This window comes from Halteromyces radiatus (genome assembly GCF_025201355.1).
Source record: "Halteromyces radiatus strain CBS 162.75 chromosome Unknown BX664scaffold_2, whole genome shotgun sequence".
Taxonomy (NCBI): domain Eukaryota; kingdom Fungi; phylum Mucoromycota; class Mucoromycetes; order Mucorales; family Cunninghamellaceae; genus Halteromyces; species Halteromyces radiatus.
The window spans coordinates 1,248,580-1,261,365 of NW_026251688.1; the positions used below are offsets into that span (position 1 = coordinate 1,248,580).

General features: G+C 32.3%; 4 protein-coding genes across 4 annotated transcripts; 2 read left to right on the top strand and 2 right to left on the bottom strand.

Moving 5' to 3' along the window:
* Positions 1-2,442: 2,442 nt before the first annotated feature.
* BX664DRAFT_370321 (Rho GTPase activation protein) lies at positions 2,443-5,995 on the bottom strand (the record flags this gene model as incomplete). Its single annotated transcript, XM_051548636.1, has 9 exons — positions 2,443-2,985; positions 3,057-3,183; positions 3,265-3,940; positions 4,003-4,393; positions 4,495-4,887; positions 4,997-5,191; positions 5,266-5,514; positions 5,580-5,713; positions 5,773-5,995. 9 exons carry the CDS (start codon positions 5,993-5,995, stop codon positions 2,884-2,886), a joined length of 2,490 nt encoding a protein of 829 aa, XP_051402860.1. The 3' UTR covers positions 2,443-2,883.
* Positions 5,996-6,320: 325 nt separating this feature from the next.
* Positions 6,321-7,284, top strand: BX664DRAFT_324461 (uncharacterized protein). The gene is made up of 6 exons (XM_051543850.1): positions 6,321-6,480; positions 6,559-6,655; positions 6,710-6,787; positions 6,851-6,894; positions 6,966-7,100; positions 7,162-7,284. Exons 1-6 carry the CDS (start codon positions 6,478-6,480, stop codon positions 7,222-7,224), a joined length of 420 nt encoding a protein of 139 aa, XP_051402861.1. The 5' UTR covers positions 6,321-6,477; the 3' UTR covers positions 7,225-7,284.
* Positions 7,285-7,702: 418 nt separating this feature from the next.
* BX664DRAFT_256840 (uncharacterized protein) lies at positions 7,703-9,398 on the bottom strand (the record flags this gene model as incomplete). The annotated part of the gene is made up of 8 exons (XM_051540476.1): positions 7,703-8,007; positions 8,089-8,199; positions 8,278-8,484; positions 8,568-8,699; positions 8,767-8,863; positions 8,925-8,981; positions 9,036-9,115; positions 9,185-9,398. The coding sequence occupies 8 exons, from the start codon at positions 9,396-9,398 to the stop codon at positions 7,703-7,705; spliced, it is 1,203 nt and encodes a 400-aa protein (XP_051402862.1).
* Positions 9,399-9,682: 284 nt separating this feature from the next.
* On the top strand, positions 9,683-12,739 carry BX664DRAFT_291620 (uncharacterized protein; the record flags this gene model as incomplete). The annotated part of the gene is made up of 5 exons (XM_051541950.1): positions 9,683-9,806; positions 9,878-10,641; positions 10,727-11,658; positions 11,716-12,399; positions 12,493-12,739. Coding segments are annotated over exons 1-5 (2,730 nt in total), but the record flags the coding sequence as incomplete, so codon positions are not given.
* Between the last annotated feature and the right edge of the window lie 47 nt (positions 12,740-12,786).

Genomic DNA, 12,786 nt, shown 5'->3' on the forward strand with positions numbered 1-12,786 from the left:
GATCGCCGTAGCGAAAGTAGGATGGCGATAACCATCCCGGAATTTGTTGAATAAAAAAAAAAAAGGCTGACCGTAACCACGCAAATGCGCATTAGCGACCACGGTCAAGCCCAAAAACAAAAAAGAAGTAGATCAATTGAGAGACAGACAGAGGTGGTTGAGTTATTAAAGGATGCTTGTAAGGAAAAAGATAGGCAAAAAAAAGAAGGCAGATCAAAAAGTAAGCAGGCAGGCCAAAAAGATGAATATAATGTAAAGAAATAAAAAAAAAAGTTAAATCAAAGGGATCCTTTTATAAGAAAATGAATCACTCGTGCAATTATGAACTAATTTTAGTTGATAAAATGATGAGACAAGATGTAAGCGAGTTTTATCATCTTTTTTTAAATATTAGCAACATTTCTATCTTTATATCGTATCTAATTCATCATCGTTTTTTTTTTTAGTATTAACAACATTTCTTTCTTTCTATTGTATTTAATTTATCATTTGTCTTTTTTAGTATCTACTTTATTATTTTTAGTATCTACTTCATCATTTTTTTTTTTTTTAGTATTAGCAACATTTCTCTCTTTCTATTGTATTTAATTTATCATTGTCTTTTTTAGTATCTACTTCATCATTTTTAGTATCTACTTCATCATTTTTTTTCTTTTTTTTTAGTATTAGCAACATTTCTCTCTTTATAATAAAGTTAATTACATAGATGTTCTACATTAAATTCTATTATTACAATATTTATGTACTAAGTGATACATGGTACTGACTTGTTTTTGCCGTGTTTTAGTTTAATGACTAGATTTTTTTTTTTTTTTTTTTTTTAGTGTTCTATTTTAAATGATAGTATGATTGTGCACAGGATACTTATTATTGCCATTTTTTAATTTCCATTGATGTGATGAATCATCATTATTATATTGATTTATCATGTTGGCTGATAAAAGAGTGTTTTGACATTTTTCAAAGAAAAAAAGAAAAGAAAAAGAAAATGTTGTTCTGTCAGAAGGTAACTAGAATGAAGTATTTTGTATTTTATCAGAAATTTGTACAGTGATTGACGACAATGTTTCATCATCCATCATACAATCATACAATCATCCAACGTATAATCATCCATTATCACATATCATCCATCATACAGTCATCCATCATCCATCCTGTAATCATCCAATATACAATCATCCGTTATCACATATCATCAATCATGAATCATCAATTATGAATCATCAATCAATTGATACCTAAAAAAGAATGGACAACACCCAAAGCTGCTAAAAATATGAAAAGCTTATGTTATTTTTCTTTTGTGTCTTTTATTATTAATAAACAAGTTATCATCAATGTGTTGTGTGTTTTTAATGTACTCTACCGCCATCTCTGGAGCGATATCTGAAAAAGTGGTAATGCGCCATTCATTTTGGGAAAGTACGATATTTTATTTGATAACATCACGAAAAGCATTTTCTTGTGACCCGACAAAAAACCTTGAAAACACTGTATATCATCACAAATATTGTGCATCATTACCAATATATATATATATATATATATAAAGAAATATATAATCCAAGCCAAAGCCAAGAGAGGAAAGGAGGTCATATAAAATAAAATAGTAATAGTAATAATCAGTATCTATCCAAAAAAAAAAAAAAAAAAAATTACATCGAAACTGTTTTTACCACAGAATGATGATCGCCACCTCAACACCACATCGCATGGGTTTTGTTCGTAAAATGTAAAAAGAAACACAAATCGTAACAAATATTGTCCAGTAACTTGGCCATAACAGCGTAAAGCGATGCAGGTAGATGATAAGGCATCACGATATAGTCGATATGATTCACAGTTTCAAATTGACGCAACAAGAGATACCATTATTCATTACAGTTTTCCAGTTCTTGATCTTTCTTGGGTGCATCACACGGCAAAAAGGAGCACATCATAGAGGTACAATGTTCACTGATCACAAGCATAATACCGTTCCTGTCTGCATAATCTTCGGTGCCACTTACCACCATATCGCCTTTGATTGGTGAACCGACTCCAGTTCCTGCATTTCCTATTGCACGTATCATATATTCTTATCGTTCGTTCATAATCATTTTCGTGAGTACACTTGTTTTGTGCCAGGATAACCCATCTTTTTTGTATCCAGCTTGTAAAAGTTTCGAAGTGTGTTCCCCTGTTCTCGTATTTTGAAATATCTTTCTATGAGATCCACTGCGTCTTTTGCATGGTAAAGTGTATTTTGGCCTATTACTTTTTCCACTATTCCTATTTCTTTACCAGCTGAAGTATTCTAGACAACGTCCACAAAAAAAAAAAAAAAAAAAAAAAAGGAAGGAAATCATAAGCGGTGATTTCTTTTTTTCTTCGATGGTCTTTTCAAATAACGTTTATCAAAGAAACCTATGATATCAATTTATTATCACCAAAAAAAAAAAAAAAAATAAAAATAAAAATAAATAAAGAAAGGCAATACTAATAATAAGAATAATAAAAATAATAATGAGATAGATTAATGTAAAATATTATAAAGTGAAGAAGTAAAAAGACAAAAAGAAGAATGCTAAACTAAAGGTGATATAAAGTATAATAATCAAGTAATAAACACACGCCCAATAAGGAAGATATATATATAAAAAAAATAAGGTGGTCTATCTACAAAACAATAATTGTTGATACTTGAAGCTTTGAGGTACCCTATGAAAAGATGCCGCCCCTAAAATGATATAGATCAATGTTCAAAAAAAATAAAAAGAGAAAAAAAAAAGAGTTGTGAGGATCCCTATTTCTTAATTCGCCCACTAAGAAAAGGAGTGAAAAGAAAAAATACGAATCTCTTCTTTTTTTTTTTTTATGTTGGATTTCTGTAATCATCACTTACTTGTTCCTAGTCACAAACGTTTTGTTCAATAGTTGAAGAATCTTGGAAACATTCAGTCCTACGTATTCCAAATCCAATAGTTCCACATTGTCTTGTTGCTATAGAGAGTGAATTCAAGGTTATTTTTTTTTTTTTACTTGCATATTTTTTTTTCCTTTTTGACATTTACCTTTTCCAATAAATCATCCAATTTGAGATCCATTTCCAATATTGCCTTTTCACGACCTTTGAAATGCATTGCAATGATAAATGTACCTGGTAATGGTGATGTGAAAGCAAAATATATATTTGGACGCCTAATTTTAAGAAATATAAAAGTAAATTATTTAAAAAAAAATATCAAGATTTCAATGTAATCAAAAGTTTTCGTATCATACCTGCTTTCAGGAACAGTACTTTGAGAAATAACACCATCTTTTTCCAATTGGCTATGAGAGAACTTGAATGGACCTTGTACACCAGTTCCTTTTTTCTTGTTGGTATGACCTGCATAACCACTTGTACCAATACCACTTCCAGAAGCATTTATACCATGGATTCCACTACCATTACCACTATCACCTACTTGAACACCAATACCAACAGATTTCTTGGTTTGTTTTTCAGCACCACTACTTTGAATTCGCACGTTTTGTAAGTATGCTTTGTAACTTTCTAATTGTCCCCGAAGATAAGTATTATGATCCAAGATAGTTTTGAAAACGCTTTCCAGGGATGCCAGCTCCAAAAGCACTTTTTCCTTTAGATTACCCAAATGTGTCAATTCTTGTGTGATTTCTTCCACCAATAATTTGTATCTATCCCTATGATCAATGATACCCATATCATCAAGTTCGCGTAACATATCCTTGACTTTGATTCCTTTTCGTACTAGTTGAGCATCCTTGGTGGTAGCTGCTGTTTCTGCAATATATTCCAAATCCAATCCTAATGCTCCACTGTTGGATAGATGAGGTAGAGATCGTATCAGTTGTACATAGATGGCCTTGGTTTCCATATAAAGAATATCATTTTGAGTAATGTTATTTTCAGACATCAATGCTGTAGTCAAATCTTTTGATAATAAAAATAATGTTGAGTGTCGAGCTTAGAATAATTTTTTTTTTTTTGATTACCTTGAATTGGAATTTCCCATCGACTGAATAGAGGTAAATCAATTGTTTTGTTTTCTTTGCGTGCCACTTGAGCAGGTGCAGAACCCATTTCTGTCATCAATATTCGAATACGATCTTTGTCTTTGGGAGCAATAGTATCCAGATGCTTTTGTACTAACGTCAATGTATTGAAAATTTCATTCAAAGAGATATTCAAAACAATATCTTTTTTCGATAAAGCCATATATTGATCCATTTCCAAAGATTCATAAAAGTCACTAACTTCACATAATTCGTTCAAAAATTTGTTGATTCTTGTTTTGTTTTCTTCCACAAATGGATTAGTAGGTAACATATAAGCTTCCTTGGCATAAGAGGGACGATTGGCTAGATTTTGTAACATTTTTGCAATCTAATCATAGAAAAATAAAAATAAAATTAAATATATATATGATATATATCATTACTTTTTTTTTAAAAAAAAAGGAAAGAAAAGTAATAAACATTCATTACCAAAGTCAAAGTTCGTCTAGGGTATTTTCCAGGTGCATTATCAAGTAACATATAGGCTCTTGGTGTGACGATAGCAGGATTGATAAAACGTAAAAAGAAGAAACCACCAATCATGGAACAAACAGAGAATTCAGATGCTTGAGGATTTTTTCGTTTGGTTAAGGAACGAATTTGTTTGCAGATCCAGCGAATACCATAAGGAACTTCATCTGCAGAAGAGATGATAGTCATCAAAAAACTTTCAGCTATTTCCATCAACATTTTCAATCTGGGTTGGATGATGGCTTGAACATCAGGATTACTTGCAGCAATTTCTGGAGTCACACTTTTTGGTATATCATCAGGTAAGGAACCAGAATCTTGTTCAATTTGAGCAACCATTTGTTCATAAACCTAACAAAAAAATAATATGAATAATAGTAAGGAGTAAAATATATTAGGAGACAGGGAGGATTGAATTTTTTTTTTTTTTTTTTTTTTTTTTTTTTTTTTTTTTTTTTACCTTCAATGGATTAATTTCAAGATTAAGATCTTTGTGTTCCACCAAACTTTTGATTTTTTCGGCCAAAGTAGCTTTCAAATAAGATTGTCCAGGACCACGTCGAGTATAAGTAGTCATCATACGAGAAACGGGTGTATTTGCACGTAAAAGTGATCCAAATTCAGTTGAAGTTTCAAATTGAGCAGCTAACACATTCTATATATATATATATATATATATATATAAATCATCATCAATCTTCAATAAATCTTATAATATATAATGATTACCTGAAACATGGTAAGTAAAAGATGTTCTTCACGACTTTCATATTGATTCCCATAAAGAGTAAACATCACAGTTTGTAAAAGAGTATCAATTTCAGATAAACTGACTAAGCGACAAAGTGTTGCAATATGACGAGGTTCACTTTGTAAAATAAAAAAAAGGTTGCCATATTGTTGAAGTTTTCTATCGTCAGGATAAACATCGTCATCACCATCACCATGTTCTTCCAAGTGAGAAGCCATTTCGGTTTGCTATATAAGATAAAATAAGAGATAAGTTATTATATATATATATATATATAGTTATATTTATTTACCTCAGCCAAAGCAATTCTATTTTGAATAAGTAAAGCAATACGTGAATCTAAATATCTTACATCTCTTTCTAAAACAAAGTTCTTTTTCGATTGAGCAGAAATTTTTGTTTTCAAGTCTCTTAGTTGACGTTGAGCTATATAAGTAAAAAAAAAAGAAGCTGTCAATAAATAAATAAATAAATAATTTTTTTACCTTGAGCTAATTCATCTTCTACTTCATTATCTTGTTCAGCAGCCATAGAATAAAAAGCAGAAACAGAATAACGTTTTGAACCTCTACCAGCTTTACTACGACTAGAATGATGATTATTGGCAGCAGCAGCAGCAACAGCTCTTGACACTACTTGAGCATTCCCAGTTGTTGAAACGGAAGGATACCCATATGATTGTACCATACCGTTTTGACGATCAGTCATCAATTTAGTATAAAATAAAGAATGTTGGTTTTTGATATATATAAAAAAAAAAAAGAAGATGAGAAAAGGAAAAAAGATACGTTGACAAAGAAAAGAAAAGAATAGAAAAGAGAAAAAAAAAATTAAGGGGGGAGAAGGAGTTACAAAAAAAAAACTATATATTTTTTGTGAGGGAAAAATTTGATAGGTGTTACACACACGCACACACATGCAAAAAAACTGTTATTAAAAATGGCACGTTTTTTCTTTAGATTGTCTATTAAAAAACATGTTGATTTTTTAAATATGATTGATTTATTTTCTTAACAATAAAAAACAAAACTATTTTATATACTGTTTCATTAAATCGTTTATATATATATATATATATTCAATCAAATGGGGTGTTGTCAAATTATCCCTTTTTCATATCCCGCTTTGATTTTTTTAATTTTAGTTTTTTTTTCATCTTTTTCACCTTTTTCCCTTATTTTGGTGACAATATGGTATTCTCTATATATATATATATATATATATAAACTAAAGTATAATTATATATATATTTTTTATTCTTTTTTTTTTAGGGTACTACATCTACTTGTGAAATAGATCCTACTTTGGTTGAAAAACTCAAACAATTTCGTTTTCAAAAGTTTAGTAGTAAAAATGCCGCTTTTGTATGTAAGTGAATGAAAAAGGTTTTATATTTTTAATTAATCTTTGACTCTTGAATAGTGAAAATTGACAAGAAAACTTTAAAGATTGAAGAAGAAGAAGTGTTTGATAGCATCTCTTTAGAAGACTTAGTTGAAGGTAAAAAAAAAAATATGATAAATGAATAAAATAAGAACATTGATTAATAAAGACTATTTATAGAGTTACCTGAAAACACGCCCAGGTATATTATACTTAGTTATGAAGTAAGTATATATAATATATAAATATATTAGTTGATAATAATAGAAAACTATATATGTACATTGTTTTATAGTTAAAACATAGTGATGGACGCACGAATTATCCTCTCTTATTTATCTATTGGTCACCGTCTACTGCCAAGGCTGAATTACATATGTTATATACTTCTGCAAAAGGTGATCTTCAAAAGGAAATTGATGTCATGAGAGTAAGTACCTTATATAATATACATAATACTGATATACTTACTTCTTACTGTATCCTTTTAGGATTTTGAAATTCGTGAACCTGAAACTTTATCCGATGAATACCTTACTAGTCAACTCAAATAGTTTTATTATATGTACAATCTCAAATTGTTTCAATAAAATATTCTTTTATTCAAAACTAAATGGTAATTTAGTATTCTAAATGTTATCTATCTATACTATTGTTGTTGTTGTTGATGATTTTGGTTTTCGTTCCCAAATCTATGCAAAAAAAAAAAAAAAAAAATTAAGATCATCATATCTATCTATATATATATACATATTTGATTATGTATTTACCTGGATATAACTTTCTGATAAAAAGATCATTTGAGGCATGATTTCTTCCACAATCAAATCTTGAATTTGATACCATTGATCTGTTCCACGATGTCTAACATGTACCTTGTAACTACCTTTTCCCATTCCTGGTTGACCTTCATGACTAATATTAGCTAATAAATCATAATGTGTTCCAACTCTTTCTGCTTCTTCAGATGTAACAACTAAATAAAAAGAATTAGTAAGTAATCTTACTTCAAACTTTTGTTTCATCAAAATTTTACTTACAATGAGTCATATCGACATTTTTAATAGGGAAATTTACAATAGTAGGATTCTTTTCATCAGTAAAATTATTCTTATTGAATCGTTTGATGTTGAAAATAATATATTTTGGAAGTCTTGTAATTTGATATCGTTTCTTTTGTCCAGCAATTTCTTGTACCGTCTTGCCGTCGTATTTGTTGAGAATGGTTGCCAAAGGTACTTGAGGAATAATATTTGCTTCAGCTTCATCTTGATATAATGGTGCAGGAGGAAGATCCAATGCCAAAAATAAGAAAGGTGATGATATTTTGTTTATAGCTAAGCAAATAATACCCCCCCAAAAAAAAACAAGAAGTATCATTAGTAAACTATTTATTTTTTGATTTCAATTCTACTTACTTCGATCTTCATCAAATACCAAAGCTTGTCCACTTTCTCTTCCACTATCTGCAGGTCCAATACTTTGTGATTCCATTTGTACCTCACCTTGGAATGTCCGATAGACAATACCTTATCATTTATTTTTTTAAAAAAGAAAATCACATCATTATCTTATATATGCATATATATACTGGTAATGTCACTTACTGCTATTTCGTTTTTTTGTACCACCCAAATCACGATGTAATGTATTCAAAAACCAAGATAAAAAATCAATAGCATTGCTTTGTTGTGTCAATTTGAATCGTTTTCCACTGGCACTAGATATTTCTTGAAGTAATTCATGAGGACTAACTTGACCTTTGTATGCTTTTGGATTCCACATTTTTCGTATCAAAGAACTGAATCGAATGACTATATATATATATATATATATATATGTATATATAAATAGGTATTAGCGATTGAAATTATTATCACATTTGTTGATCATTTACCAAGTTGAGATTTGTCTTGATTTTCAAAATCTTGTAGAATAAAATAATCTCGGAAACTTGGAATATGGACTAGTGCTTGAATAACCACATTGACATAATCATTAGCCTTGATATTGTTCAATCCAACAAAACCTATATTGATGCATCAAAAAAGTGATCAGTATAAAATATACATATCTATCTGAACTTCAGTATGTACCTGGGATGTACTTTTTATTATTCAAATCATATGAAGGTGCATTGTTTTGATCTAATTCAGCTACTTGTTGTTTTGTTAATGTTGGATTCAAAACATACTAGTATAGAAATGAGAATATTAGAAGGTCAATCCTCTTTTTTTTTTTTTCTTGTTCTTACTTTGATATCATTCAGTGAAGGATCGTCTACTTCATACCCATCAGGAAGAATATAGACCTATGAGAAAAGAATATAAGTACAAGACTTTAAAACTCGAAATCCTTATATTACCTTTAAAGTATGCAAGTTAAGAAAAACGTGGTGGTCCTTGTGCATACTATGAAAATAAGCATGAGATGACTTGCCACGGCCTAAAAATAATAAATAACAGAAAAATTCATTATATTTTATTTTTCATTCTTCTGATTTTTTTTTCTTACCTTGAAAGTATTTTCCACAAACAAGACAAGCGTAAACGTTGATATTGGACATGGATACTGAACAAACCTTTTCAAAGTCAAAGTCAAGCATATGGCGATCAATAGTATCAAGGTAAAGATCTCTTGATACTTGAAATGAATGTTCTTTTGTTTCTCCATTGGGAATTTCGTCTGTTGGAGTATCAATACGTTGCCGTTTAACAGTGGGTTCCATGGTATTGAAAATAATAATAATAATAATAAAAAGGAAGTGAAAAAAAAAAAAGTTGTTTACAGTCGAGAAAATTAGGTCGGGTTAGGTTAGTTAAACATAGGTCACCAAAATGGAAATGGGTCAAATGAATTTTAATTGGGTCAAGTTTTTCAATGTGGGCGAACTCCGCGAAAATGGGTCAAGCTGGCAGAAGTGGATCAGGTCAGTGAAATTGAGGTCATGCTGTATTTCAGTCTTTTTTTTTTTTCTTCTTCTTCTTAACATCAGTCTTTTTTTTTTTTTTTCCTCTTATCTTTATATCTATCATGGCACGTACCGTACAAAATTTCATCAGAAATAAAAAACTACAAAAACAACAAAAATTACTGCAACAAGAACAAGATGCTGATACAGACGATGAACAACCAGGTATGTTACTTTTTATAATTCTCTTTCTGAATAAGCTAATATCATTTACTAATTTTCCCATTATTTGGTAGCGAACAAGCGACAGAAAAAAGCTATTTCTAAACAGACTACCAAACGACGCCAGTCTAAGGACGAAAAGAAAGAAAAGCAAACTGCCAACCAAGGTCGACAAGAAGCTCTTCAACTAGAAAACCCAAATCGCAAACCGTGTCCCACATGTATCGCTGCTGGGCGTCTTGAATTGGCAAAAACTCATTCACGCTCCTCAAGTAATTTATGTCCTGATCAGAAAAAACGACAAAAGGTCAAGAACGAAGAACTTTCTGGTGCTCCTCTCCGAACTCACACGATCAAACATGGCCTGTATGGTTTACTCCTAGATATGACCGATGACGAAAAGACTCAGTTTGTTCAAGGTGTGGAAACTGTTGTGGACTTCAATCGCCAACTTGTGATCAAGGGTCATCTCTTTTTATTATATTTCTTCACATATCGTCTTGATGCCGGGTTACCTTTGCTCTCATGTTTCTTTCAACAAGCTTTCTTCTATGGTATCTTCCAGTTACTACTAGGTGGCAAATTCACCAATCAGTCGACTTTCGATGCTGCAACACGTGATAATATCAATTTTGTGTTTCGTCGATTTATCCAGCAATTTCCTCTGGCACGATGTGAAAAGGTGTCCTCCCCTATTGGTCGATCTCCAATTGCTTTCAGTGGTATTCTATCCTCAACAGCACAAACCTATTCAACTCATCTCCTTTCTCATGTTGTCGAAAATTTTGATGGATTCTATATAGCATATTTACAAGGCCGCCTTCGACGCATGATTCCTGTAAGTATATCTACAAGAACAGTAAAGGCAAATCAGTACAAATCTTCTCCTTCTCATCTCTCTTTTTTTTTTCCCTCGTGTGTAGGAACTGGCACAAAATCATGCTATGCATTTTGCTCACTTTGTTTACCAATCCACCGTCAATGATGACAAGTTCCCTCCAGTTTGGCCAGAAATTGAATACGATCCAGCTATTGACGACAAGCTCAATGAATCACTGTTGACCATCATGGATGAAGCAAGTACCGAATGGAACAATATACATGAATTGATTACTACGGAAGAAGCTCGACGTCGAAGTGTACAAGCATCTCGTGGCTCGTCTATAGCTAGCTCATCGACAGACCCACTCCCGGAGTCAATGGACATCCCGTCTCCAGCCTCAAGTGTAGGAAGTATAGGTATGACACAACTGGACCTTGAAACACCAAATCCTGTACCTTCAGCGAAATCTATTACGACTTCAACAATCTCCTCCTACCCAGAATTTTTCTTACCTGTCATGTTTGATATCTTACGCAAGATGGAACAATGGAATCAAATAGACTCTCAACTACCGGCCATACCTCAGAATGAAGCAAAACGCACGTGGACATATCATCTTTTATCTGGATTGCCTGAATGGACACGATTAGACCATCGCCGCCGATCATCGTTGACTCGCGCTATTACAAATATTATCAATGAAGGTGTACGATTTATTCCAGAGAAATTACCTGCTGGCTTCAGCGCTGAATCTATTATGCATATACAAAACGCCATTACTACAGCACAAACAGAGATTCGCGAAGGAAGATTTGCACCACCAGTATATCTGACAAAGCAGCAAGCAAGACTATTCACTATCATACCCATTCCAGGACTCACACGCAAATATATACACATCGATCATCAATCTCTTCGAACAATACTAAATCATTTTGGTCTAGGACGTTTGGCTACTCCATCTTCTACACCGATCCCACCAAACCAGCCTCACCCGAATTTTAATATGTTTGACTTGCGGAAGCTTAAAAGGTAAGAAAAAAGAGAAGAATGATCTAGTACTAATCTGGTTTTGTTTCATTGAACTAGACATGGAATTTTCGAAAACAGTTTTACGACAGATGGCTATGCAACCTCCTTTCCCTTCAAAAAAATAGTGAATCAAGACCGATTGCCTTCTCTTTCGATTGACGATATTACCAGTGAAGATATGCAAGAATGCAAGGTATGGGGGGTAGATCCTGGGGTTACTGAAGTCTTCGTGGCTGTCGACAATAGCGATCCTTCCGAACGACACCAGGTACGAAAGTTTTCCTCAGCAGAGTACTACGTGAAAGCAGGATATAAAAAGACGAACAACACTATTTGTGAAACAAAACAATCTCAAAATATCGATCGACTTGAATCTTCAATACCGTCGCCCAAAACAAGCAGTATGGAAGGTATACAATTGTATATTGAGCGATTACTTGATGTTTTACCCCAATTGGTCCAATTCTATGGCACTGAAATACAACGGCTGCGATTCCTCAATTACATCGGAAAACAAAAGGTACAAGACGAAAGGATAAATATCTTCGTTAATGGCGGCAAGAAATACAATCCGGATCCTGATCATCATCCAAGTGAAGCAGTTGTCATGGCTCGAACTAGAACAGATGGAACGACACGAAGAAAAAGAAGACGTCCACCACCGCCATCCTCTTTTGACGATCAACTACCACCATCCTCATCTGATGAACAGCCTCCATCTACAGCAAAGGAATCAAAATTGTAAGTAGTCTTTTTTTTTTTTTTTTTTTTTTTGTAGGATCGAGGACAGATAGACAAACACCTTTTTTTTTTTTTTTTTTTTTTTTTTTTTAGGAACAAGTGGAAAAAGCTTCCTTTTAGTCAAACACCAAGCAATATAACCACTGTCGTATGTGTAGGGGATGGATCATTTGGAAGACGCATGTTCAGAGGGAAAATACATGGTCTTGCAAATATTTTTCGGAAGCTACTTCGCAAGGCAGAACAACAAGGAAGATTGATAGTGGCTAACATTGATGAATATCTCACTAGTCAAGTTTGCAGCAAATGTGGTACTAAGTCCTTGGAAAACATGAAAGTTGGTGAATCTAAGTTGCATGCCGTCCAATCATGCACAAGTTGTGGACG

Coding starts and splice junctions, on each gene's coding strand:
- BX664DRAFT_324461 (XM_051543850.1), top strand. Junction 6,656..6,709: donor TAAAAATGCCGCTTTTGTAT/GTAAGTGAATGA, acceptor ACTCTTGAATAG/TGAAAATTGACAAGAAAACT. Junction 6,895..6,965: donor ATATTATACTTAGTTATGAA/GTAAGTATATAT, acceptor ATTGTTTTATAG/TTAAAACATAGTGATGGACG.